At 40.6% G+C, this 24424-nt stretch overlaps 1 protein-coding gene across 4 annotated transcripts in view; it reads right to left on the bottom strand.

Moving 5' to 3' along the window:
* The window catches only part of LOC125352960 (cytidine monophosphate-N-acetylneuraminic acid hydroxylase), a 62187-nt gene extending 41913 nt beyond the window's left edge, over positions 1-20274 (bottom strand). The window contains exons 1-3 of one of the 4 annotated variants that reach the window (XM_048348363.1): positions 20054-20274; positions 3865-3960; positions 3436-3639 (exon numbers count right to left, since the gene is read on the bottom strand). In XM_048348363.1, coding sequence (XP_048204320.1) covers positions 3436-3639; positions 3865-3872 — 212 coding nt within the window. In that variant the 5' untranslated portion in view covers positions 3873-3960; positions 20054-20274. Of the gene's footprint in view, positions 1-3435; positions 3726-3864; positions 4417-20053 lie in introns of those variants that run through there. The other 3 variants (XM_048348362.1, XM_048348364.1, XM_048348361.1) reach the window with 3 other exon arrangements.
* Positions 20275-24424: the final 4150 nt, after the last annotated feature.

Below are 24424 nucleotides of genomic sequence, written 5' to 3'. Positions count from 1 at the left end.
GTCATCATAATATGAACAATCAGTATTTTTGGGTGCTTACTTATCACATATTATCAGATGAAACTATCTTAGATATTTTTAACATGCTTGTCATGAACTTATCCTCTCAGGAACTTGACAACAGAACACTTTTTAAATAAATGAACAGACTGACCCTCAGAAGGGTATAAACCTTGGTCAAGCCTATTATCCAGCAAGTGTGTGGTGGGGGCAGGCAGTCCAAGAGAGACATGCTAACCACAAGGCTTTAATGCTTCCTTAACTGGCAAGCTAAGAGCACACTGTGGAGAGAAAAGTAGAAAAGTGAAATCTCCAAACTACAATGGGGCCTGGACAAGGGTGGGGGATGTGAGGCTTCCTTGCCCCAGTCCACTGGGGAGATGGTAAGCCACCAAACCAGCAAATTGCCTACTGATGCTCCTGGAGTGAGCTTCCCTATCCTAAAGAATACAATCCTTGTTTATCTCCAGTGCAAATTTTACTGGGTTGTTGTTGTTACTCTTGGATCTAGACAGCTCTGTTTGAGGAGCCAAACAAGTTCCAGGTATGACACAGGTCAGCATACAAAGAAAATCTAACAAGATATGGGGCTGGGTTGTGAAATTAAACACACAGTAAAACATATGTGTGTGTAGGTGGGCCAATGTTCTAGACTTGGGTGACTGATTCCTGAACAATTGTAGCAGGGAATTCTTGGGCTATTTGGCTTCTTCTAAGTACACTAGCACAAATCTTCCTACACAGGACTTAAGAAATAGGGTAAACAGAAATAAAACTGCACTCTTACAGTCAGCTAATATTCGACAAAGGAGCTAAAGATGTACAATGGAATAAACAGAGCCTCTTCAACTACTGGTGCTGGGAGAACTGGGCAGCCATATGCAGAAAACTCAAAGTAGACCCAAGCCTATCACCATGCACCAAGATCAACTCAAAGTGGATCAAGGACCTCAACATCAGACCTGAATCCTTGAAACTACTGAAGGACAGAGTAGGAAAGATGCTAGAACTTATAGGCACAGGAAGGAACTTCCTGAATAGAGTCCCAGGGGCACAACAAATAGGGCAGCGACTCGACAAATGGGACTACTACAAATTAAAAAGTTTCTGCACAGCTAAGGACATAGCCACCAAAACAGAAAGACAGCCAACCATATGGGAAAGGATCTTTACCAGCACAGCAACAGACAAAGGCCTAATATCTGTCATCTACAGAGAACTAAAAAAATTAAGCCCCTCCAAGCCCAATAAACCAATTAGGAAATGGGCAAAGGAGCTAAAGAGAGACTTCACAAGAGAAGAAATAAAAATGGCAAAGAAACATATGAGGCAATGTTCAACATCCCTGGTAGTAAAGGAAATGCAAATAAAAACAATCCTGAGATACCACCTTACTCCAGTTAGAATGGCCCATACTCTGAACTCAGGCAACAACAAATGCTGGAGGGGGTGCAGTGAAAGAGGAACCCTTCTCCATTGTTGGTGGGAGTGCAAATTAGTACAATCACTTTGGAGAACAGTATGGTGGTTTCTCAAAAAGCTCAATATAGACCTACCCTATGACCCAGCCATACCACTCCTAGGCATCTATCCTGAACAGCAGGTCCCAAGATATCAAAAAGACATTTGTACTTCCATGTTTATCGCTGCACAATTCACAATAGCCAAAATACGGAAACAACCCAGATGCCCCTCCACAGATGAATGGATTCAAAAAATATGGTACCTATACACAATGGAATACTACATAGCGATTAGGAATGGTGAAATATTGTTATTCGCAGGGAAATGGTCAGAACTTGAACAAATAATGTTGAGCGAGACAAGCCTAGAACACAGAAAACAAAGGGGCATGATCTCCCTGATATATGACTGTTAAGATGGGGTGACGGAGAGACAGTAGAGACCAGGTCTGTGAAACCAAAAACTGCTCGTCAAATGGTATTTCCCACGGGATTGGGGCAGCGACCCAACATTATGTAACTAAAACCAAACAACTACTCAACATATAAAGGTCAAAAATTGATCTCTCAGTGGAATACAATAGCTCAAAAGCTATGTATGTACGTTCATATAAGACTACTGTCGACATATTGTCTAATGTCGGCATTACATTTAAAGTCCTAGGCGAATTTTCTTTGGCGTAGGCCACGTGGCTACTGTATATGTTCTTGGTACATTGGGTATTGTATATATGTCTGCCTGACCTAGGGAAGGGAAAGAAAAACAGGGTGTAAGATATCACAAGAAATGTATACACTGCCCTACTATGTAACTGTACCCTTTTTACACAACACCTTATCCAAAAATTTCTGTTTAATTAATAAATAAATTTTTAAAAAAAGAAATAGGGTAAAAGCACACTAGAAGATTTTTTTTTAAAGCCCAACATCAAATGACTAAAATCACACAGATCAAGGTAAGAGGCAGGGTTAACCATACACCATTGCTGGGTTGAGTATCTTCTAGCAGACAGTATAAGAACCCTACTGGCTCTGGGAAGCAGTGAGTAAAAAGAAATGGTTCTGCTGTGGCACCAAGATCAGTGCTCTACATGAGGGTTGGGGGAGGGGGTGGTAAAAGTTCTTCTAAGAAATCATCAGAAGATCCACTGTTCAGGGCAGGGACACTTGGGGCTCTGCTACTTGTGTTTTGTAATCACAGCTAGGTTGCCAGGGAAATTCTGTCTGCTTTCCAGCAGGATTCAGAGAAGTGCCTTTTCCTCTACTTTCTGCCACCTATGTAGGCACTCTTGAAGGAAGGAAACGTACAGGAAGCTTAAATCTCTAAATATAATACCAGATAATGGGTGTGCACTTGCCATGCAACCCCAAACATTCAGAAACATAGACCTGTGAACTACAAGTTTTACTTTTAGCAAGCTGAGGATAATTTCACCACCCAAGGTCTTGGAAAGATACAAGAAATGTAAGTAAAACATACAATTTTGAGATTTAGAGAGATCACCTAAATGAGTAAAAGTAAAGCTTAACAAAATTTATTAGGGGAAGCAATTAGCTGATTGGTTTGTTTAAAATTAACAGGAGCTGAACACCTAGCGAACAGTTGAACAAAATGAATATCAGGAAGTGGAAACTTATTTTGTTGTAAGGAGAAATCTTCAGGGGGCAAACAAATGGAGAGAGGAAGGAGAGAGCTAGTACAGTCATAATATTCAATGTAGGCATGTGAAAATGGAACCATGTAACTTGAGGGCATGGGTAGGGCTGAGAAAGATGAGGGAAAATGACAGAGGGGTGACATTGATTAAGATGTATTATGCATATAAATTGATTTGCTGAACCCCTCTGTGCAACTACTTAAAGATAATTTTTTCAAGTTATAGAGAAAAATAAAATTACGAGGTGAACCCCTTTTCTGCCCAACCTAATAGCAAGCAGGGTCAATGGTCAGAAAGCAAAAGATTTTCCATACCTTCCATCTAAATCCTCGATGTCTTTTATGAACAGACCTCCTTGGTGCTTGCACAAATTCTTGCATGCCTTCAGGTGGTTCTTATTCTTGTAGAAAATGTAGTCTTTGCCGGTACTCTTATTTCGAAAAAAATTGATGCCTTCCTTCAAGTTAGCAACTTCAACAGGTGACAAATGCAGAAGGGTCTCGGTTGTCTGTTTTGCCCTATAAATAGGTGAATATTTTGCAGGGAACATTAGGTTTTAAGGGACAATCACTGGACCTGATATCACAAAAGTTCACTTCCAAATCCCTCCCTCAAGAGATCTCAGACTTGTGGCCCTTCAATAGAGCACTTCCTCCCAACCCCTGAGAGCAGTAAAAATCTGCATCCTACATGGTAAAGTTTCTTCTACTCTTTCCTAGAGAGCGGAGATCTCTCTCACTTGCCTGTCCATCGTATGCTGGGTCCTGGGTATGTAGAAAGAATGACAGTTGCTCCTTCCGCTGCTAGTACACGTTTGCCCTTGCAAGTCTTGTGTCTGCCTGGTGAAAAAAAATGTTTACCCAATTCACTATTTCCGTTCACAATGTTTCCTCTCTCTACCACACCTCTTTTAAAAGCCTAACCCCCATCTCCAGTTTTTAAAAGCTTCTGCACTTTTGCCCCAGCCCCTTTGCTTTTGCATCTGGTCTTTTCTTCTGCTTGAGATGAAGTCCCACCCCTTGGTTGCCTCCCAACCTTACCCCTCCTTAGCTAAGGCCACCTCCCAGGTCAAGTTGACAGTCTCAGTGCATGTGCCACATCCCCACCCGGTAGAATTTCATTTATAACAGAGCAGGGCTTGCTGCCGTCTTGCTTCCACGTGGGCACTTGTAAAGCACTCAGTAGCTTCTAGAGTTTTATCTTCCTTCCCACCACTCAGCAATCTGACTTTTCCTAGTTGGCTATTCAATTAACGCTCCCATTGCACTCAGTTTAAGTATTCTCCAAATTACTCAATTTGAGCAATTTACAAAAAGCTCCAGCAGTAAATGAGGTATTAGGGTCTTTTTTTCCCCCTCAAGATCTTACATTTCTCAAACTCCTATTTCTGACCAAACACTTTTTAAAAAATAATACAACTCTGAATCACAATGGAGCTTAAGTTTACCAAGAGGATTTTCAAAGTGTGTGTGTGTGTGTGTGTGTGTGTGTGATACAAAATCTAGATGCTTATTTAATGTTATCTTTTATTCCAACCTTAAAGTGACCAAGATTATTTCCTCATGTTAGGTGAAAATTGATATGGAACCCAAGCACCTTTGTGACCGTTTTACTTTCAATTTTGGAAGTACTACAAGTTTTGTAAACAGAGGACAAAAATAATTGAAAAATCCTGCCAGGGAGGAAAATCAGAGCTGCTACTTCCAACTTTAAACCAAGGAACACATAGCTCCTAAGTCCCCATTCCCTTCCTCAAAGGACATCTTTATGGGTAACCCGTCCTCTGGCAATTCTGCTTACATTAGACTTAAAATTATTCCAGAGATTTAAAAAATGATTTTTGATAGAAAGTCATTCTAAGCCTCATGAATCCTTTCTTGACTTTGTTCTTGAGATATCTAAGGCCAAGCTTCTGTCATCCCAGGTACATCTCCTAGAATAATTAAAAGTGTAAGAAGAAAGCTGTTTTGTTTGATGGAATGGATCACAACAGCCAAAGTTCTGTATTAGATTCTAAGCCAAATCACACATTGTAGAAAGCAAGAAGCACTACCTACCTCTGTTTTTGCTCTATGTGAAGTCACAATAAGGCCTAAGGCAAAAGAAAAATAAAATGTGCTCCTATACATATGCTTTTGTGTATATTTTGAAATAATACTTTTGTCAAAAGTATTATTTAACATATTATTGATGAATGTATTATTATTGTTGTTATAAGATACTATTGATGAGCATCCATTAAAATCAGGAAAATATCTGGGCACTGGTGGCTCACACTTTCAATCCTAGCTTTTCCGGAGGCTGAGATCTGAAGATCAAAATCCAAAGCCAACCCAAGCTGAAAAGTCTAAGACTCTTCCAATTAACCAGCACAAGCCAAAAATGAACAAAAAACCACCATATAAGGGGCTGGGAATGTGGCTTAGTGGTAGAGTGCTTGCCAACATGCATGAAGCCCTGGGTTTGATTCCTCAGTACCACATAAACAGAAAAAGCCAGAAGTAGTGCTGTGGCTCAAGTGGTAGAGTGCTAGCCTTGAGCAAAAGAAGCTCAGGGACAGTGCCCCGGCCCTGAGTTCAAGCCTCAGGAATGGCTGAAAAACAAAACAAAGCAAAAAAAAAAAACCCAAAACATATAAGGATTGCTTTGGCTCAAGTGGTAGAAGGCTAGCCTTGACAAAAAAAAGTGAGAGCATAGGTCCCTGAGTACAAGCCCCAGTGCCAGCACAAAATAAAATAAATCAGGGAAATAAAATTATAAATTCTGGTTTGGTATGAAAATATTTAAACTAGGGCTGGGAACATGGCCTAATGGCAAGAGTGCTTGCCTCCTACACATGAAGCTCTTGGTTCGATTCCCCAGCACCACATATATGGAAAACAGCCAGAAGGGGCGCTGTGGCTCAGGTGGCAGAGTGCTAGCCTTGAGCGGACAGAAGCCAGGGATGGCCCTGAGTCCAAGGCCCAGGACTGACAAAAAAAAAAAGAAAATATTTAAACTAAATTAGGGTTTGATATGTCTATTTTTAATGCTTTAACACTTTTTTTCAAATACTTTGATGTTCTTTTAAAATAACAAATAACTATACCAAAACACTTCGGAGAGCCATGCAGTTTTCCTTTTAGCTCAGATTTGATAGCTTGCCCTGGCAAGCTAAACATGTAATTTTTTGGCATGTTGTCTGTCATGGAGTTGTTGCCTTGATTTTTTTTTTTTTTTTTTTTTTTTTTTTTGCCAGTCCTGGGGCTTGGACTCACGGCCTGAGCACTGTCTCTGGTTTCTTTTTGCTCAAGGCTAGCACTCTACCACTTGAGCCGTAGTGCCACTTCTGGCTTTTTCTGTTTATGTGGTACTGAGGAATCAAACCCAGGGTTTCATGCATGTTGGCAAGCACTCTACCACTAAGCCACATTCCCAGCCCCTGTTGCCTTAATTTTTATTTTAAAAAAATTGTTACCATACTAGTCCTTTTGATTAATTTTTTGGCATACCTAAAACTTGCTTCACCTAATTCTAACTTTGTTGTGGCTGTTATTGTTTCAAAAACAAAAACAAAAACAGGCTCTGGCTATGTAGTTCAGGTGGGCTAGAACTCATGACCCTCCTGTGTTAGCCTAAGAACTAGGATTATGTTTGCTATAGCAATGAGTCTTTTTTTTTTTCTCCAGAGTTGAGGATTGAACCCAGGTCTTCATGAATTTTAAGCAAATATTCCTGTCATGTCACACTGATTAGCTACCATCACAGCCCTGTTTCTTAGTGATAAATAATGTCCTAAACTAGGAACTAGCTAACATTCATCTAATAAACAATTTATATATCTCACCCAAATTTTCTCCACCTTAATTTAAGTATGTCATAATAAATTTGCCTCTCTAGGTATTATGGGAAAGTACCAACTTAAAAGAGACCATTTACTATTTACTATTCTAAGGGTCTGTCACAAACCAGGTATGGTGTTACCCAGCTGTATTGCCCAGCAGTCAGTGTACTAAGGCAGGTGAAACACAAATTTAAAGTCAGCCTGGATTACAGAGCAGGACATCTCAAGAGGAGTGAGGGGACATAGCATAAAGAATGATGACTTAAAGGCTTTTTTTTGGGTCAGTGTTGAGAGTTGAATTCAGGGCCTTGTACTTGTTCACCTGGGGTTTGAACCCAAGGCCTTGTGCTTATTTGGCTGGCTTACTCACTTGGCTGAGGCTTTTCCACTTGAGACATGACTCTAGCCCAGCTTTTTGCTGGCTGTTTTGGAGACGTGACTTTATAAACTTTTTTTTTTTTTTTTGCCCCAGCTGGATTTGAATCTCGACCCTCAGGAACTCAGCCTCTCCAGTAGCTGGTAAAACAAATATGAACCACCAGCATCCATCCTGAAATCTTATTTTGGAAACAAAATCTACATCGAGGGCTGGGAATATGGCCTAGTGGTAAAGTGCTTGCCTCGTATACATGAAGCCCTGGGTTCGATTCCTCGGTACCACATATATAGAAAAGGCCAGAAGTGACACTGTGGCTCAAGTGGTAGAGTGCTAGCCTTGAGCAAAAAGAAGCCAGGGACAGTGCTCAGGCCCTGAGTTCAAGCCACAGGACTGGCAAAAAACAACAACAAAAAAATCTACATCAAAAAATATAGAGCTCTATGGGATAAAAATTGCATTCATTTGCATTCATTTGACAGTGAATCACCCACAGACCATGAGAGTCACTTTGGAGACCAGTGGCTGAGGCTTCTGAGCTCAGAATTGAGCTCTGTCAATTGAGCTCTGTCAGGTAGGCATGTCAATTTAGCTTTGGACTCAAGCAGGGCAGAGGACTCAAAGGCTAATGTCTCATATACTTCATGTTCATGAACAGAAAGATTCAATATTGTCAAGAGATCAGTACTTCCCAAATTGAACTTAGGAAGTGCTATAGATTTATCATAATCCAGTTAGAATCGCAGCAAATTATTCAGTGGACACAGACAAACTAATTGTAAAGCTTATGCAGAAAGGTAAAAGACTCAGAATAGTCAAAACACTCTTGAAGAAGAAAAACGTCAGAAGACTAATACTACCTGACTTTGTAACACTGATCATCTTGATGAGTATTATATGTTACTAGGAAATTGCAAGTTAAAACACCAGTGCTTTGTTATAGCATACTTTATTAGAATAGAGAAAAATCCAAAACACTGCCAATACCAAATGCTAATAAGGATATGGAGCAACAGAAACCTCTTGTACAATTGGGAAAATGAAAGGGTACCGTAACTTTTGAAAAGTTTGAAATCATCTTACAAAAAAAATTAGCATATAATCCAACAGTTCCATTCTTTGGTATTTACCAAAAGAATTTTTAAGTATGCCTACACTGAAACATATACATGTATGTGTTCAGAGCTTTTATTCATAACTGAAATCTCAAAAATGACCAAGACATCCTTCAGTAAAGCAAATAAATAAATAATTAATTATAGCCAATGGGCATATGTGGGGTTTCCCCCTTTGTTCCTTTTTTTTCTTCTTATTTCTTTAATCTCCCAGTATGACTCACATATCTGACATACCAGTAGAATATTTCAACTAAGCAGAAAACTGCAAGCCTGGCTTAGAGGAAAGAAAGAGAGAAAGGACAGGCACACTTGGAGTGACTTGATGTGGCAGCCATTTCCTGAGAGCATAAAGAAATTATCTCTATACAACAGAAAAGCGGCTGCACAAAAGGAAATCAGATAAGAGGCCAACACTGTTTTTCAGGTCCAGTGAGTGACTTAATCATAAACACCATATGAGCAGGGAAAGGGGCTGCCTAATATTCCTCTAACATACCCCACATGCAAGACTCCAATGCAGGATTCAATAGGGCTGAGTGGCAAACATTGCCAATCATTGTTATAATTCATTTCACCCTTAGTGTGACAGCCTGCACAGGCCAAATAGGACTGAATGTGCTATATCAGAAGGGAACTTCAACAGGGCCTGAGAGCCACCTGAATATCTCTGAGAGGTGGTAGCTTATTGGGTGGGCCCTTTAAGCCCTGGAGATGACTGGAAACAAAATAGTAGAAGTGGCTTCTCCCCTACTCAAACAGCAGCATTAGAAACTTACATATATTGCCTTAACCTGGGATGATGACAGACACACAGCACGACCTTGGCAAGACAAAGTGAGAGTATCTCAAGAGTGATACCAGGGTCCCTCTTCCACTAGAAGAATTACATCCATTCAAACTAGAACCCGGAGTTAGGTCTGAGACTGGAAGTATGGATCATTTTAAACAAGGAACATAGCTGCCAACCAGGTCAATCCCAAACTGACTGTTTGGGGACTCTTTTTTGTCTGTAATTATCTTTGCTTTGTTTTGCAGGCTTGTTTATTTTTGTTGTTTGTTTGTTTTCCCTTTTTCATTTTCTCATTGCTCTCACTAGCAATCTACCCTACCTCCCACCTCCCCTCCCCCTACTTTAGAACTTGTATCTTTCCATCTATTTCCAAGTCTAACATCACCACTCTTTCTCACAATTAAACTTACAACTACAATTGAGCTATTAGGTACCTGCATCCATCACATCCCATTCCCTACCTCACTATCTTCTTTATTCCATATCTTTTCTCACACCCTCTTTACTACTAATAACCTAGTTATAACTCTTATAGTACTATACAAAAACCCAGTCCCCAGTATATATAGCGTGACCAGATGTATAAGTAAAGCTACCAGTGGTATCCTACTATAATTATTTTACTGGGTTTTGAATTAGGGAAGTGGTTAGAGGTAAGATACACTCCCATACCAGCAGTGTGAGATGGCTCAAAGACACACCGTACAACATATCTAACACTTAGTCTAGTCAAAATATAAAGAATAATCCACCAGGAAGATGCCAGACAACAAAAATGCCCAAATCACAAAGGGTCCTCATATGAATAAAACCTAACATTGAGCTGTAATAAATATGAGAAAGTAGGAAAACACAACACTGCCAGAAAATAACAATCACAGGACAGAGGAGCAGAGTGACAGTGAAGTAAAATTCAAAGGACTGTTAATAGGGGTGTTCAGTGAAATGAAAAAGGACTTCTATAAGTAACTATATAAACAAAGCATACAAAGGATTAAAGCAATCCAATGAGAACACAGAGAAAAAGCTAAGCTAAATCCAAGTAAATATAAATAAAGAGCTAAATAAACTCAAGATACTACAGCTAAGCAGCTAAAAGAAATAAAAGAAGACACAGATAAACAAATTAGTGAAGTAAGAAAGTCAACACAAAACATGAAAAAAAGAAATCTCAGTAAAGAGACAAATCCTGAAGGCAGAGATCAAAAATCAAATGGAAAGCCTCTCTAGGAGAGTACATGATATAGAAGATAGAGTTTTGAGGCTTGAAGATAGAATAGGTATAGTAGAAAGGTCAGAATAAAATACAGAAACAAAAAGATAAAAGAAATATGAAGGGAGTTTGCAAGAACTTCAAGACTCATTAAAAGACCAAATTTATGTCTTCTGGGTACTGGGGACAAAGAAGAGAGGATTGTTAAAGGTATAGAAAATATATTCAATGGGGCAATAGAAAATTTCTCAAATCTTGAGAAAGAAAAACCCATCCATGTGTAAGAGGCTTTAGAACACTCAGAACAGCAGACTAGAAAAGAGCTTCTCTATGATATATATTATGGTTAAAACATAAAACACAGAAAAAAAATTACTGAAAGCTCTAAGAGAAAAAAGACAGATCACCTGTATGGGAAAACCCATGAGAATAACAACAGATTTCTCATAAAACCAAGAAGGTCTTGGAATTACATATTTAAAATACTGAAAGTAAACAGTTCCAACCCAGTATACAAAGCACTCATTCATAATTGAAGAGCAAATAAAAATATTCCATAATAAAGCAATTTATAGTCAGTAAACCAAAACAGTTGAAGACACACAAAGACATCCTACCCACAGAAGAGGAAGGCCAATGTACACTTGAAAGAGATAGAGAAAAGCAAAAATCCTACCAAAAGAATAGACAAGCATGGGGGAGGGGGTAGAAAAGAATATAACACTTTTTTATGGCAGAAACAAATATAGACCTATCAAATTTTAACAGTCAATGAGCTCAGTTCTTCGATCAGAAGACATTGAATGGAGAGTTGCATTAGATCTGTTGACTACAACCCCCCCGACACACACACACACACACACACACACACACACACACACACACACACATCTATTTGACAAAAAAAAAAAAAAGAGACTAGTTTAGGGTGAAAGGTTGAAAAGAAAGATAGCCAAGCAAATAGATCCCCAAAGCAGGCAAGAGTAGCCATACTAATATCTGACAAATTAGAGTTCAAATTAAAAATAGGAGAGATTAAAAGGTAATTTTATGTTAATAAAGTAAGCTAGCCATATAAAGAAGACATAACAATCTTGACATCCATGCACTAAAATGTTATTGGACCCATAAATGCAGAGATACTCCCCCCACCCCAATGAGTATTGGAGACCTTAATACTGTACTCTCGCCAATAGTTAAACAGGAAAAAACTCCACAGACTAATTGGATCTCACAGACATTTCATCCAGCCACTGCATAATACACATTATTCTTTATTAGTATGTAGTAACCTTCTTTGTCTCATCTTACCATTTTTAGTTTGAAATCAGTTTTATCTGATAGTAGGATTGCAACTCCAGCCTGCTTATGGGGACCATTTGCTTGGTAGATTTTATTCCAGCTTTTCACTTTTAGTATAAAATACTTGCTTTTGCTGGCTAGATGTGTCTCCTGGAGGCAGCAGAAAGATGGATCTTGGTTTTTGATCCAACTATGTTGTTTAATTGGAGAGTTAAGTCCATCAATATTGAGAGTTAGGATTGAGAGATGATTGTTCTTTTCATTATAGCTATCTTTTTAAGGGCTGTGTCTTCCCAATTCTTGCCCTAATAACCCGGTTTTATATTTAGGGTTCATTTCTCTGTCTGTATTGTGATCTTGATGATTTTCCATGTGTAGGACATCCTTGAGGATTTTATTTATTTTTTATTTTATTAATTAAGTTTTGTTGACAAGGTGTTGTGCAAAAGGGGTACAGTTACATAATAAGGCAGTGAGTACATTTCTTGTGATATCTTACACCCTCATTTTTCTTTCCCTTCCCTAGATCAGGTAGGCATATTTTATATATATACCAAAATCATATACAAGGGTTGGGGATATGGCCTAGTGGCAAGAGTGCCTGCCTCGGATACACGAGGCCCTAGGTTCGATTCCCCAGCACCACATATACAGAAAACGGCCAGAAGCGGTGCTGTGGCTCAAGCGGCAGAGTGCTAGCCTTGAGCGGGAAGAAGCCAGGGACAGTGCTCAGGCCCTGAGTCCAAGGCCCAGGACTGGCAAAAAAAAAAAAAAATCATATACAAGATTTTCTGTAATACTGGTTTGGTGCAGATATATTGTTTTAGTTTTTCCTTACTGTGGAAGACTTTTCTTTGGCCTTCAGCTATGAATGATAGTTTAGCTGGGTAGTATTCTTGGTTGGTAGTTATTTTTCTAAACAGAAATCTCAGAAAAAGAAGCATAAGTGGTCAATTAATGCATGAAGAAAAGTTCACCATCACTGACCATAAAGAACATGCAAACCAAAACAATACTGAGATTCCATCTCACTCCAGTCAGAATGGACATTTTCAAGAACATAAAAAATAGGGCTGGGAATATGGCCTAGTGGTAGAATGCTTGCCTTGCATGCATGAAGCCCTGAGTTCACTTCCTCAGCACTATATAAATAGAAAGAGCCAGAAGTGGTGCTGTGGCTCAAGTGATAGAGTGCTGGCCTTGAGCAAAAAGAAGCCAGGGACAGTGCTCAGGCCCTGAGTCAAAGCCCCTGTACTGGCAAAAAAAAATTTTTTTTAATTAAAAAAAAAATATATATATATATATATATATCAACTACTGGTGAGGATAAGGGGTGAGAGGAACTCTAATACGCTGTTGATAAGAAGATAAATTTGTGCAACCAGTTTGGAAGTCAGTATGAAAATTTCTAAAAAAAAAAACAACAAAAAACAATGAACAAACAAAAAAGAAAAACCCTTAGAACAGAACTACTTATGATCCAGTGATGCCATTTTTTGACATTTATTCAAAAGAATGCCTTTATTGCATACTATAATAGGTGTGCCTTTCTTGCACACCTATATTAATTGCAGCATTATTTATACTAAGCTAAATTACAGGAACAGTGAAGATGTCCTTAAACCAACAAATGGATCAAAAAATGAGAATACATATGTATACAGAATTTCCAAAGAATATAGGAAATACACATGTATTATAACCTATAAGTCCCTTTATCCCTAAAATAAGGAGAAAAAACATGAATGTCTTTTCTTCCCACTTATATTCAACATTTTAGTGGTGATTCTAAGCAGAAAGCTTAGGCTAAAGAGGTTGAACTCATTATGAACTGAAAGGAGGTGTAAAACTATTAATAGACAGCATGACCTGGAACAGAGAAAAATCTTAAGAAAGTCATTAAAATTTTCTCAGGATAATAGAAAACTTCAGCAAGATTAATATACAAAAAGCAATTATATTTCTATAATGCTAGCAAGGAACAATAAAAAATGATTTAAAAAGTAATCTCATTCTGAATATCATAAAAAAGAACAAACACTGAGGCATAAATGTCACCAAAGAAATGCAAGATTTGAACATGGAAAATAGTTATTGAAATAAATTAAATGACTAAATAAAGAGAAAAGGATGTTGCATGCTCATGGATTGGAAAGCTTAAAGACAGGTGTTCTCCTCAAAATTGTCTTCAGACTTTATGGGGAAAGTAGATTAGTAGTTGCTAGAATCAGGGGGAGGGGAAGGAGCACAAAAATGGAGACTGAACATTAGCACAAGATTCCCTTACGTAGTAATGGAAACACTTTAAGATTAGGATGTGGCCATATCCACAACTCTGCAAACAGACTCTGCAAATAGACTCAAAGCTATTGAATGGCACACTTAAGTTAAGTAGATTTATGGCATGGAAGTTAGGCACCTATAAAAATGAAAGAGATCTGGGGTGATGAGTAATGTTAAGGCTTTTACTCTTAGTTTTCTATATCTTCTTCATTTCTTTTAATTTTTGTAATAAGTATATTAAATTAGACAGGAAAACAGCAAGAAAACCAGTATGTGAAGCATGTCTTTTCAAACTATGCACAGTCATCACTGATTCTAAAGTGTTATTGAAAACAAGACTTAATATCTTAGTTGTGAGCAGCCCACCCTTATGTCAGCTGTAATCAACAAGAAAGATATTACTACAAACAGCTTTTGGCTTTTTAAGTCATCCAATTTGCCTCTGAAGGATGACTTCTACTGACAAGGGAGTTCTGAGGTGTACTTAATAAATTCACCATTTGTCATGCATGAGTTCTAATGACATAAGCCTAACACTACAGAGAAAGCCCTATCTCAGGGCATCTTTGCCATCATAATTCCACACCTCTCTCTCTCTCTCTGACTTTTGGAAACATTTTATATGGAAAAAATCATTAGGGTTACAGCACAATAGTAATATTTTCTCCATAATTGTATTATTGCATATCAAAACTAGGATACTATGCCTAGAATAGTAGGGCACAACTATAATCCCAGCACTCAGGAGGCTGAGGTAAGAGCAACATGTGTCCCATGCCAGCCTGGGCTATCAAATGAATTCAAGGCTAGCCTAGGCTATACAGGGAGATCCTGCTTCTAAAACAAAACAAATTTAAAACATGGAAATTGTCAGTAGCACAATACTATTTGAAGTACAAAGTTTATTCCAATGCCATCAATTTGTATGTGCATCCATTTGTGTATACATGTATAGATCTAGTCAGAACTGTATACAAAATACTTATTTGTGTACCTACCATTACAATCCATTTAATAAGTGTCATTCTTCTGTATCACCAAGTACGGCCCCTCAGAGTCACCTACCTATACACACCATTCCTTAACTTGGACAACTTAATTTTCTATCTATCCTTAAAATAGTCATTTTGTGAATAGCATACAGATGTAATTATATAGCACTAAATTGACTTTTTACACTGTCCAAATTTTTCAGAAAAAGAAAAACGATATCTCAGCCTGGCATACAATCACAAGTTCTCTTTCCCAGCTCTTTTACAGTAAGGTACACGTTTTGTAATCATCATTAATGGACATATAACAGCTTGCTATTTTCTTTCTACATGTCCAATCATTCCTTTTCCTTGTAGGTAGTTTCTTCTCCTACCTTATCATTAAACATATAGTTCTGTTGGGCACCAGTGGCCCACACTTATAATCCTAACTACTCAGGAGGCTGAGATCTAAAGATCAAGGTTCGACGCCAGCCTGGGCAGCAAAGTTTGTGAAACTCTTATCTCCATTAACCAACAAAAAGCCAGAAGTGGAGATGTGGCTCAAGTGGTAGAGTTCTGGCCTTGGGCAAAAAGGCTCAGTGACAGCACCCAGGCCCTGAGTTCAAATCCCGGGATTAGCATAACAAATAAACATGTACTTCCTCTGGGATTATGTCTGTTCTCTCTTCATTTGACATTTTTTTCCTGAGGGGTCTTAATCTATTCCCTTGACCTCAGTTACCCCTAAACATAAATGTTTCTTAAGGGCATGTGTGAGTATATTGGTAGAGCCAATTGTATTTTGTACATTATCTACTTTGGCTATTTTGATATCTTAAATATATCAGAGATTTAGTCTGTCCAAACTCCAATCTTCAAATGTCCACAGACACCCTGTTATTTTTCTCTTCCTGTCCCATGTTTAAGTCGAATCCATCACTTTCCCCTTCTGAAGTCTATCTTACAACCATCTTTCTCTACTGCTCTTACCTAAACTACAACTATTGCCCCTTGGGACTACTTACAGTTCCCTAACTGTCCACTTTAGTCTCTAATTGGGTTATTTCACTATTCAAAATGAGAAATTAAAATAACTGCACCCTATCAGTCTTTCTCTCCCATGTCAAAAGAAATGCTCAATAACTTCTCATAGTTCCTGGAAGAAAGAATAAAATTCTTGTGTATACATAAAGGCCCATTTGTTAAGGAAAAATAAACCGTTACTTGGTTTCAGCTGCTGGATACTTAGAGACACAGTAGGAGAGTCTGTGTACCAAGCAAGCAGTACTGCAGAAGGTCCTGCAAAGGCTGAATAGCCTTTGATTCTGTTCAGAGTCACAATTCACAGGCCTGGAGGTGGTCACCCATCTTCAGACACCAGTCATAAGAGCCAGGTTGTTTTACCTGTGCTTCTGACCAATTGACTAAAAATCAAAGTTTCCACTGCCACCTTTTCAGGTTCAACCTTATTTACTGTTCCTAGTTAGCATGTATAATTAATAATGCTTAGAGAGCAGATTTACATACTTTATGTTCTACAATACATACTAGGGAAAATATTCTCTCATTAGATATGACTTCTACCCTCATAATAATGGAATCAAGTAAAAGAAACAAAGGCATTTCATATAAAGCAAGTCCCAACATACTTACAGGCTAGGAAGCTGTTATCTTATCCCATCAAATCACTCTTGCTGGAAATAGGTCCTGAACTGGTAAAGGGAATGTCTTCTTGGGTCTTAGCTGACCAGTCTCACAATGCCACTGTGTTAATAGGTGAGTTTTGCACATCAGCAAATGGTGCTGGGCCTTTGAGTCTGCTAACAGAGATAGGAAGAGGACTAGGTGAATTAGAAAAGCACATGATGATGAGCCACAGGTCAAAGATTGCATCTTGGCCCTGAGGTATAGGGAAGTTGAAAAGATAGCCTCCATGCAGCCCAATTTCAGAAAATTAAAAGGTGTTTTCATCTCGAAGGGGAGGTTAGTCAGAGACAACTGACTGAAATGCCTTAGAGGAGGAGGTCTGAGAGGTTAAAAGAAAGAAAGGAAGGAAGGGAGGGAAGGATAAAGGCTCACTCAAGCTGAGGAACTGTTTTTGCATTATATGACTGGGTTTGCTGAGACCACAAATTTGATAAGAGTTTTCTGTCTATTCAGTCCTGCAGCAGTTGTACATGTCACATGAGACACCCATGTCTAGGGGGTTCCCTTAATCTCACCTGGTAATGAATAAGTGAATAGCATGGTCATCTAAAGCAATTGTATGCTTGTATACACAGTACATAAATTACTTCATCTGGCATGCTCTTCTTGACACCTGAAGGGGGAGTGGTGCAGTCCCATCTTGGGATAAAGATACTTTATAATGGCTTTTATCCAGTCCATCAGGGAAAGGGGATAATCTCTTACGTGTTTGCATCAGGTTTGAGTGAGTCTAAGTTTTGGTCACTAACCTCAGAGCCATTCTGCAGTGGGAAATTATGCACATACAATAGGAAGGTAGTCAACACATAGCAATTTGTCCCAGAGAGCTCTGTGTCCTACATCAACCCACACACGTTCTCTAACATTCAAAACCGAAGATGATGCCTATAAATGAGTTACTCTCACCATTCATTTTAGCAAAGTTTCCTCAAGAAAGCTGATGATACAGATATCCAAAATGAACCCATTTCTTCACATGACAGCCTCTAGTTTCAACCATCTGTTGGCTTTAATCATTCCCCACAGTGGCCAACTCTCACATGTCCCTCTGGGGGAGCACCCTTAGGAAACCCACACATGTTCAACTACAATGAAGCTCTCTAAACTTGTTCTTTGGGATTTATGAAGACTTCATTGCATAGGCATGTCTGAAGCATAGACAACTAGGTCAGAATGTGATAGGACAACTAGGCACCAGTGGCTCACACCTGTAACCCTAACCACTCAGGAGGCTGAGATCTGAGGATCATGGTTCGAAGACAGCCTGGGCAGGAAAGTCTGTGAGACTCTTTCTCCAATCAACTACTCAGAAAAAGCTGGAAATACTATGTAGCTCCAGTAGTACAACATTAGCCTTGAGCAAAAGAAGCTCAGGGACAGTGCCCAGGCCCAGAATTCAAGCCCCAGGACTGAGAAAGAAAGAAAGAAAGAAAGAAAGAAAGAAAGAAAGAAAGAAAGAAAGAAAGAAAGAAAGAAAGAAAGAAAGAAAGAAAGAAAGAAAGAAGAAGAAGGGAAGGAAGGAAGGAAGGAAGGGAGAGAGAGAGAGAGAGAGAGAGAGAGAGAGAGAGAGAGAGAGAGAGAGAAAGGACAACAAACTAACCAAATAATTAACAACAAACTATTTAGCTAATCTAAACCAAGAGATGAAGGCCCTATGAGGCCTGCCTGCCTATCTGTTCAGATCCAGTGTGGCATCCCCCAGAGAGATGGCCTGAACACAGGGAAGGATGCCTCCTGAAATGAGTGTTATCATAACTCTCAGACAAGGTACATCAGAAGATTTTGTGCCCCACTCCAAGACAGGAAAATGATATGCATGTCTCCAGCCCTCCTAGGGGAAAAGACATTCTTGTTTCTGTGGCCTGCCTTGGGGAAAGATTTATGAGCCAGGAAAAGTGGATGAAATCCAAAAGTGCAGACTTAATATTATTATCCCTAAGCGCTTCCTCCAGCTCACATTAAACTATGCTCTTTCTCCTAATGACTTCTAATCTTTCATTTCCTCATGGTTCAACCCTATGCCAAGTGTTCTTTGATCCCTTTTCCACATATTTAATCATCTTTTTCTATTTTAGGCTACAATTCTACCAGCAACTCTTCAGGGGAGACATCCCAGATAAGGGCAAGTCCCATTGCAGATATGGTATGTTCATGGTGCTATGCACTTTTCCTTAGTAGACTTGGCAAATCGTGCAAATTTTTTGGCTACAATATTGATTCACTCCTTTGTTCCCTAGAACATGAGAAAACAAAAACACATCTACATGAGCTTGCAATTCCACAGTTTAGCACTGGAGAATTTTAATAAATGTCTGTGGAAGAAAATAAATGAACACTTCGGTTAATATTACACAGTACACAGTGATTTGCACAAAACACTACTTGGGATCCTAGAAATTAAACATGTCCCTCATTCCTGGAACATGTTGACAATAGATCACATTTAGAGCCAGAATTTTGCAAAAGAAAAACAAAACACCAAAAACATTAATTACATTGACATTTTAAAAACAAAAGAGAGCACAGAGCCCCCAATTTATGACTAGGTACTCTAGAGGTTTGCTTGTATTGTAGTTGAAATTTTTCCATAGGAGGAGATTGCAGATAGCAAATTGTTCTGATCCAGACCACAAAGTCTTACGTGCCCATCAACTATTCAATGTTTTCTTGATAGAGGCTTTAAGACTGCCTATACTTTGACTTGTCTTGTTCGTTTGTGGTTGAGGGTTTATTTTTTTGAGACCGATTATTGTTATGTAGCCCTACACCTCAGTTCTGGCATTATAGGCACAAGTCACCAGACTTAACTTCAGCCCCCATGCATCTGACTACACTTTTGGGTCATGAATCCAATGGAACGTTGAATCCAGAACACTTTTAAGTTCCAAATCTGAGTTTTTCATACTCCTTTATTCCTTATATTTAAGTACTTCTTTTGGTCTGAAGCTTTCTAACCAAGCAGTAAATAACATATTAAAAGAAGGAAATGTCTGCTAATTCTTTCCCATGGTGAACAGACATAGAAAATGAAGAGAAGAGCACTGAGAAGAAAGTGTCACTACTGAGGGTACTGAGACAAGTGACTGACTGGACAAAGCACTCTCTGGAAGACAGAATGACATGGTAAGCAAGGGAGTAGCAAGCTCTGTACCCAAATAACTGGGTGTGTTAACAAATCACAGGTCCCCAAGAGGTCAATACTGTACATTCAAAATTATTTTACCATCACGAACCCCACCTTATCTATCTCCAAGACCTCTCAGACCTTGTACTTAGTGGCAAAAGTAAAGGCAAGCTACTAAGAATATACATGTTCATTCCATGGAAAAATATATTTAAACCATACCTTTGTTCCTTCCAAGTAGAAAAGGGCCAAATGGCACAAACAGCCGTTGCTTAGAAGAAGTCAGAAAAAAAGTTTGAAGTCTCCTTTGGGCTGATGCTTGAAACTTCTAACATGGGATGCGGCCTAGAAAATTCAATTTACTTGGAAACAAATTTGTTCTGATTTTTCTGTAGCTAGAGAGCTTTTTCAGAAACAATTACAAACCCACAGGCAGCAAGAATACAGCAGAGGTGTCAGTTTTGTGTTGAGGCACGGGAACAGTCAGCCAGCTACTGTGAGTGTTATCTGCAACTAACACTCTGACAACCTTTTATTTCCCTCCCAACTCCACCCATCAGCGCCTAGCACGTAGATGGGAACTTTACATAAATGGAATTCCCTGCCAGCATCAGAGTTAGAAAAGTGTGTGTGTGTGTGTGTGTGTGTGTGTGTGTGTGTGTGTGTGTGAAAGAGAGGGGGGGAAGGGGAAAAGGAGAGGGAGGGTGGGAGGGAGGGAGGAAGGGAATATGTAGTAGATACATTAATGAAGTCCAAGAGAAGAGAGCACAAAGTGGAAATTAGTGCATCCCCACTGACGTTGCATACTCTTCTGGAAATTAAGCCAGCCCTCTATATAAATGCATTCTGTTTTCTTTAGTGCAGCAATAATAATTGTTTTATTGGGAAGAAAGGATCGAAGTTTCTGGAATGTAGAGATTGAGCCTAGGCAGTTCCTTCTGATTTCTACACTCTTTTGAGATCATACTCTCTCCCTAGTACCGAAGGCTCACACTTCAGGACCCAGAGCTTAGAGTTCAAGTGTCCATCTCTGTTGGGCTCTGGCTATACCTTTAAGGGGCAGTGGGCCAGGCCCAAGGGGCGGTCCTACGGGATGTGATGACTGCCCATAGAAGAAGTTCTGTGACATCACTGTGATGGGCAGCTTATCAGCCTATCGCTAGTATGCAGTTAGTCCCTCCCCTTCCTGCCGCCATTACTGTTATATAAACCCCTCCCCTGAGTAAATCCGGTGGAAGTTCCAGAAGCTTACTCCGAAACGCCCGCGTGACTCCCGTGTCATTCTTTAAGTGTGTGAGGGGAGGAGGGGCGTCTCGCAACTACACACCTCCAAGGTTTGCACATTGGGCCGGACTCCAGCTTTCCGCCTGGCGGGACGGGGTGGGATATGCATGAGGGTGAAAAGGGTCCCGACAATTGGCACACAAATGTGGGATGAACAAACGCACAATGAGCGAACCTGGGGCTTAGAAGCTCCACCAGCTAGCCAAGCAATCTTTCACGGAGGTATGGGCATCCCCCCTGGGGCAAACCCACAGTTAGTGGAGTGACCCACCGATATATTGAGATTCATGCTCCAAAATACCGGATTGGACTTTTCAGACACTTTAAAACATGCTGCTGGCCTTTTTAGCCTGGCCACGTGGGAGGGGGACAGCCCTCCCGCTGCTCAGGAGGAGAGGAGCGCAAAGCCTCATTCCGATGGGCCCTTAGACCTGCCATGGCCTCATCTCCCGGATCCCGGAGGTGGACGAGCAGGCCACGGAGTGGCGAGTGGTGGGCGCCGTCGCACGGGCCCCCATGTCCGAGCCCGGCGGGGAGGCCCCCCGGCAACGCCCGGGCCAACTGTGGCACGGCACGGCGGCGGCGGCGAATGGAAACCCGACCTGATGCACGCCAGTGGCCCTGGCGGCCCGGAGGTGGCCCGACGCGCCGCCGCTCCCTCCCCACGCTTCTGAGCCCTGCCCCCTGCCGTGGCCACTGTTGCGGAGATGCTGCAGGGCTCGTGTGCCCTGTCCTGGTGGCGGGGAGTGGCGGGGGCGGCGAGGCATGCACGGAGCCCCTGGAGAGGTGCGGCTGCCGCCGGAGCCCTCGGTGGCCATGGGTGATAGGTGTGGGGTGGCCTCCTCCCGCCCTCACCCCAGGTGATGGGCGTGCCAAATCCCCCAAGGCTGGGCAGGGGCTTAAAGATGTCTTGCTGTGTTAAGCCATGCCACGTGTCTGTGTTCTGTTCACGTCCTGTCTCCAAACTGGTTTTTCAAAATGTGGCTTCTTCATTTCCTTGCCAGATAAACTGTGAAAGTTTTTGTTTCCTATTAAAGGTTTTTTTTGCCTTTTAACTCATCACATGGTTCTAAAAATATGGACAAAATAATATCGTTTTGCCACTGGAATTCCAGAAAACTTACATGGCCATCAAAAAAACAATGTTAAGAGTGCTCAAAGCTTGTGTACAATCGTGTCTGTATGTGTGTCTGCCTGTCTATTTGTGGGTAAAATATGTAAATCCTTGGTATAGATTAAGATTTTACTTTTCCATTTTTCTCTCCTGTGCTCTCATAAACTCTTTAAGGTCGAGGGATCAGAATCATTTTATACAAATGTGACTATTAACCTAAATTTTCCTGACCCGAAATTAACGTTTTGCTTCACAGAATACAGGTTAAAAAATGTGTGCTAGCCGTGTGGATTTTGTAACTAGGGAAATCTTTCTACCCTGCTTGAACCAGAAGGGTACCAGCCTACAAAAGCCAGAGAATACTCAGAATAAGCAACTAGGAAATACTGGGGGATTTTCAAATGTCTTTAAACAGTCTGTGTAGAATCTTGCAGGAGATGTGACAATATATCCAGAGGATTCCGAGAGGTGCCCCTACAGCCTTGCCCAGATTTCTCCTGCCTGGCTCCATCACATGTGGCTAATGAAGCCTGCTAATCCAGGATGGAGGACACAGCCACTGCTAAGGCTGAGACTTTTACGTTATCCTGAACCTTTTCCCTCTCGATTGTTATTCATTTGTGTGCTCTTCCACCCTCCAGTAAGGTTAAATGATGAATTTATTTGATGGCACATGGATCTCATTCAGTCTGCTGTTCTCTAAGTGTTATGACAGAACTCTGACAAGTGGTTGTTGGTCAATTCTCAACAAGCTGCAGGTGAAAATCTGTTCCTATTGTTCTCCTTGTTGCTTTAATTGGATATAAAAAGGGCTTTTATGGCTAGAATTCCTCGGATCACAGTTCGAAGCCAGCCCGGGCAGAAAATCTCTCTAAAACTCCATCTCCCAATTAACCAGCAAAGAGCCAGACTGGAAGCTTGGCTCAAGAGAACCGGAGAAATGCTGTAAGCAGCACCGTGGCTCAAGTGATAGAGCACTAGCCTCGAGAAGAAGTACTCAGGGACAGTACTCAGGCCCTGAGTTCAAACCCCATGAATGCCAATGGGAGCATGCCATCCCAGCAACAAGCACCTGGACCCCTGGGACTCAGCCAGTCCAGGGAACAAGGATCATGGAGAGGAGTAAGAGGAGAATGATGTCACATCCTAAACGGAGTTGTCTTGTCTCGCCCTTTCAAAACTAATCAGAGCCGGGAGATCAGGAGGAATAGTTGGTCACCTACCCAATGCCCATACCTGTCCATTTTCCTTTTGATTACCGGTGTGTGCCACCACAGCCGGCCCACTAGCCCTAAACACTTCCTTCAGTTATTCCTCCTTCCTTGTAATTGGCCACAATTGGGTTTATGTTCTGGATGGAACTTTTCTGGCTATGCCCAGGGTATGTTCTCCTATGTCATTCATATTAACTAGCCCTGTGAACTTGTCAGCCTTTTGCCTGACCTTTTCAAAAGTCTCTTTTAATAGAATAACATCCCTCACTGAGGTCACCACCTGGGAACTTGCAGTTCAAGGCCATCATCCTTCTATACTGCTGTGCCCAACGCAGATCTGAACCCTGGAGGCCCAAGCCCTAGGAACTTCCTGATGTGCCCAAGCTACAGGAGCTGGCCAGAGAAGACCATGACACCCTCTGGCCCTAATAACCATTCTCATAGTAATGAATAGGACTTTTACCAACCAAACTGGATGGTACCAGGCAAATAAGGAGCCCCTGACTACTTCGCCCCCTTTCAGCAGGAAGTAGTTCCAGAAGAAATGACCTTCACCCATACTCCCAGCCTGGTACCCTCCTGTGTCATTTTTAAAAACAAAAAGGGAGGGAACAGCCCCCATGACCAGTTAAGGACAGCTATGTTTACATTAAATATCTTAAATTTACACACAAAATTTTTTTTTAAATCTCCCCAAGTCAGTGTGGAAAGGAGCCTTGTATGTGCCTTTCTCGATTGGGAAACTAAGCCCAGAGCACTCACTCTGGAGAAATGTCTTCTTCTTGTTCTCTCTAGGAAAATAAGGACCATGCTGGATTTCTTCTGCTCTTCCATGGGAATATGGGGAGCCTTCCTGCTTACATCAGCGGTAGATGACACCAGAGGCAGCCAGCTTCCCTTCCCTGTTTGCTTCCTGGACTCTGCTTGACCTCTTTTCTGGCGTAATGTTTTGCTGTGGCAATATTGCCTGCAGCCTTACAA

Source organism: Perognathus longimembris, chromosome 6 (genome assembly GCF_023159225.1).
Source record: "Perognathus longimembris pacificus isolate PPM17 chromosome 6, ASM2315922v1, whole genome shotgun sequence".
Taxonomy (NCBI): domain Eukaryota; kingdom Metazoa; phylum Chordata; class Mammalia; order Rodentia; family Heteromyidae; genus Perognathus; species Perognathus longimembris.
Note: the sequence above shows the minus strand (reverse complement) of the source record. Positions and strands in the feature narration are given on the sequence as shown.